Here is a 5052-nt window from a genome sequence, read left to right on the forward strand (position 1 = left end):
TTTCAGCCCATAAAAATGCAAGCCCTAAAAATACAATGCATTAAAATGCAAGCCTATTTTTTTTCAAGTAGTGCAATTCAACAGGCTTTTTGTTTCAAAAACATTTGACATTATTTTACTTCCATATTTATCAGTCATTTTCACTTTTATATATGTTTTTATAAATATGATCACATAACCCACAGAGACATACCTCTGTCAGAGTTTGGGAATATTCATATCATGCAGAATCCGACACGGCAGCCTCGCCATTGCAATAGTTATTTAGGACACGTCAGCATGACAGCATGACATCAGAGCAAGACGGCCCACACTCATGCATCTCGCGGTTTTTGCTCATCTCAAACAAGCCTATTTTAACAGTGAGACGAAATCTCATGGAGACTCATGAGATCAAATGTGACTTGAGAAGAATAAACAAATGGAGAACGATTGATGTCATCAGCTACTAATCCTGGCTTGAGTTTTGATTTACAGGAAGAAAAACAAAGGAGAAAAAAAAGGATATGGGTGATCTTCTTTCTCAATACTCTACTTTCGTGGCTGCCACGTCTCCTCTATAGAAGCACACAACATCCGGTTGGTGAAGCTCGCTCGCTCTCATTGGCTATCGCAGGTATCATGCCACAGACGGCCTGATCAAGAGTCGGAAATATCAAACATGTTTCCTATTTACAAATTGGGATCGTGCGAGCTCTGACGCGATCGGGAGCAGTAAAATAATCGTACCCCGAGTGCATCTCTTGGAGTGCAAATCTGGCTCAAAACAGAGCTAAATATCTTCAAGTATGGCCAGATTAAGGGTAAGTTTACATGACAAAGAATGAGGATTGAAAGATTGAAACTCAAAATATTTGTAACATTTGCATAATAATCATATAAATCTGTAAGTATCCCCTTGAAGCAGAAACACATGAAAATCACAGAAATACATAAGACATTAACAACATTACACAGGAAAAAATTCTAAATAAAGGAATAAGACATTGTGATAATTATAATGAGAATTAATCATCATACCACTTGGAACTTCCCCTCTTTACCTTTCCCTTGATGTGTTTAACCTGATCTGCAATGGCTTTAGCAGCACCTGTTCCTCCTGTCAGAGCTGCTCCTCCTGCTATTAAAGCTACAGGCAGTGCCACTCCACCAGTGGCAGCGACCAGTACTGCACCTCCAGCTACTGCTACTCCTACACCCGCTACACTCGCTCCCACTAAAGCTGCGTCTTGAGCCTTCTTCATCATGATCTTTTTCTGGGCTTCCTTGTACATCTCATTTGTGTAATGCTCTCCACCATTCTCCTTCACCATTCTCTCTATCTTCTTTAACAGTTCAGTGACCTGTGATCGATATTCATCTTTGTTATTGAAAAAATGATAACCACCTTTACACTGTTTGACTAGCTCATTAATCTGCTTGTTTTCAGAAGTCAGAATCTCCTCTATAGATGTTTCTAACTGATCTCCTCTAGTGAACAGAACGATGGTGTAACGAGCAGCTTCTTTTCCAAAGTTCTCCTGAATCCATTCCACTGTTTTTTTCTCCTCATCTGTAAGTCTCACATCCAGTCTGATGACCAGCAGAAACGCATGAGGACCAGGAGCAGACATGTAGACACACTTCACTATTTCCTCCTTCAGTTGCTCTTTACTGAACGAAGTATCACACAGTCCTGGAGTGTCGATCACTGAGATGTTTCGACCATACATTTTCTTTTGATGTTTTTGGCATTCCTTAGTCACAGATGTAAAAGACATTTTTTCATAAAACAGCTTTTGTCCTAGTTCTCCTTCTCCAAGGATAGTGTTTCCTGTTGCGCTTTTTCCAGCTCCAGTTTTACCAACCATCACAATCCTGAGATCTGACAAGATTAAAAAATATAAAAGGATAATAGGTTTAAACATGTACTAAATAAATATTTACTCATACACAGCAAAATTCCCACTTATCATGGACCAGTTTGACTTTATTTCTGTCATACATCTACACACGTTCTTATAGAGAATTAACAGAGGTTTAGATGTTGATTATTTAATTAAAGTTTTGTGTGAAATCACCATTATGGTGATTGGTGTTTGCTTTAGTTGGGCCATCCCCCCTTTACTTTTTAATGTTCAACACTTAAGCTGATAAAAATATTTATGTAATGTTATACGTGTTATATTTCATCTGCATAAACAATGTGAACGTTCATAAAGATCCGTTTGGGCATTAAATTTTAAATTAATATGAGGAGAGTCTCTGCATTTCTCTCCGATACAGTAGGAATTAAACTAAATGAAATGTGGAGAATGTTAACTGTGACAAGATGATTGACATGCCAGTTTACAGTGACAGGATGCGTGTATAAGCAACAGAGAGCAACCGTTAAAGATTTTATGACGTGATAGTATTTCCCAAAGCTTGTCTACTCTTCTGCTACACTTTTGCACTGCTAGTACTTTTAAGGCATAGTATAAGTAGGTGAACTGGGACGCAGCATAACACTATCTGGAACTGACATTAAATATTTTACTAGAGTGCCATCTAGAGTAAATTAGACATCACTGCACTCAAGTTTTATGCGCCTGTGTTTAAAGGTGAACTAAGTAACATTTTTACCTTAACTGAACAGCTTCGGAGTCAATGGAATGGTTATATTACTTATTTCGGGTTGAATGGTGGTCGTTTCGCACCCCCCTGGTGCCCGTGAGCGGAAAATCCGCACTTGCAAGTTTGAGCCGGCGGGCCACCGGCCGCCGCGTCAGGAAGTATCGCGTGATATCAGGTCTCGCGATGTAAACAATTGCCTTATGGCCAAAAGAAATCTGCTAAAATGCTGTCATTATTGCGCTCCCTCACGCTGTTCGAACCCGAATGAATTAGACGTTTTAAAGAATGTCCCATCTGCTTTGATGTCGTTGATCTACTAGCCATGGTGTCTGAGAATCGCCAAAGAGTTTTTACAACAGTGTTGTCAAATATCTATTCCGAAGCTGTGGGGGGAGCTCTAGAGAGAAACCTGCGAGCAAAAAGCGAGAATACAGCGAAGAAATCCCGAAACTACTGAGCCCTGCTTTAATGGACACTGAGACCCATATCGTTTTAGAGCACAAAGATTTCTATTTAATTTTCAATATTACATCATCTTTTACAATTCATTTATTAATTTAAAAGTAATGTAATTTCTGTATCAACAGTAGCATATATATATATATAATATATATATAATATATATATATATATTACTAAATATAGTACCATGGTTACAGCAACAACCCCAGTGTTAAATGAACTCCTCAGAGATTATTTGAGTCCACACTAAAAAATAAAATTAAGTGTTAAAATGAACACTGAAGCAGTGTTAAAAGTTATTTAGATAATTAAGTGATTAATTGAGTGACCATTAGTGGTGACACCTGATGTTAACAAGCAGAAGGAAAGAGTCGCTGTTTTTAAGTCACCATTATGGTGATCAGTTTTTATTTAGTTGGGCTCTTGACCCTTGACTTTATCACATTTGATTTTTTTGACTGCTGTAATCGAATTAAACCAGCCAGACAAGCCAGAAGTGTTTAGGTGTTGTAGATTGTGTATTTTACAATCATCATATTGTACCCTGAATCACTGACCTCATTTAGAGCCTAATCTCAGATTAGCTTTATGTTGTTGATTACAGCAACACTGTTAATCTGCAGCTGATACCAAATAAACACAGGCCTGTTTTGCAGATACTTTTTTTGCATTTGAACTTACATGTACTTTCCTTTAGTGGAAAGTAGTGTGTCATAATAAATGAGGTGAATGCATCATTAATATGCTAAAGCTGGATACATTTTCATGACCACTAAAATATTTTTTATTTATTAAGATTTTAAATGTTTTTGAAAGAAGTCTCTTATGCTCACCAAGGCTGCACTTATTTAATCAAAAATACAGTAAAATGACTTATTCCTATGATTATTACTCTAGTCTTCAATCACATGATCTTTCAGAAATCATTCTAATATGATGGTTTGATGCTCAAGAAACATTTCTGATTATAATTGTTGAAAAGAGTTGTGCTGCTTCATATTTTTGTGGAAGCCGTGACATTTTATTCAGATTTATTTGATGAACAAAGTTAAAAGAACAGCATTCATATGAAATAGATTTTTTTTGTAAGAATGTAAAATCCTTTACTGTCACTTTTGATCAATTTAATGCATCCTTGCTGAATAAAACTATTAATTTCCTTAAAAAATCTAACTGACGTCAACATTTTGAGTAATGTTGTGTATTAAATAAAATATAATTGTGAAATAACTCCTGTTTGTTTATCTGTCATCTGATAAGCATTTTTTTAGGGCTTCGTTTCTCAAACGCATCGTGATCATATGCATATGATGCTTTAGTAAAATTATAAAACGCAGCTCTATTGTGAGCACTGTGAGCAAATCATCAGCAGTGAACGCTCTCAGTGATTGATTGGTTCTGTCTTGTATGTTCAGATGAGCAGGAGAAATATATATCCTACACAATTATTCGCTAAAATAGTTTATTTTTACACTTAGAATCTTATTTTACACACTGAATTGTGTGCTAAATAAATACATTTACTGTCAGGGCCGGAATTACCTCATATTGTGACATAGGCAAAATAAAAACCCAATACCCTCTCAACCGGTAGCTTACAGTACATATCATCACTGGGGCGGAAACCTTAAATGCCCAAAACCGCTACTTTTCAGGAAAAAAAAAAACACTGTATTTTTTAAATAATTAAACACTGTGTTGTCAAAGTTGATATTGTGGCTTTATATGGTCAGACTCTTGCATGTGTCATAGTATTAGTATTCCACCAAAATCAAGCTCAAATGGAGTTTTTGACAATCAGTAAATACCAGACATGTGTGCATAAAAACTTGATGAAAAATGATAGACTAAAACAGACTCCTTGCTCCTCAGATACATAAAACATTTGCCTGTGTATGTATGTGTATATATTAGGGGTGTAAAAGTTAATCGTTTCTACGATGCATCGCGATGCAGACGAGGACGATTCGGTATCAGTTCAGTAATAGACCATAA

At 36.4% G+C, this 5052-nt stretch overlaps 1 protein-coding gene across 1 annotated transcript; it reads right to left on the reverse strand.

The window, feature by feature from the left end:
• Window positions 1-1007: 1007 nt before the first annotated feature.
• Window positions 1008-1907, reverse strand: LOC311077955 (GTPase IMAP family member 9-like; the record flags this gene model as incomplete). The annotated part of the gene is made up of 1 exon (XM_084106601.1): window positions 1008-1907. One exon carries the CDS (start codon window positions 1905-1907, stop codon window positions 1008-1010), a length of 900 nt encoding a protein of 299 aa, XP_083962727.1.
• Window positions 1908-5052: the final 3145 nt, after the last annotated feature.

Source organism: Abramis brama (assembly GCF_963993115.1).
Source record: "Abramis brama genome assembly, chromosome: 2".
Lineage (NCBI taxonomy): Eukaryota > Metazoa > Chordata > Actinopteri > Cypriniformes > Leuciscidae > Abramis > Abramis brama.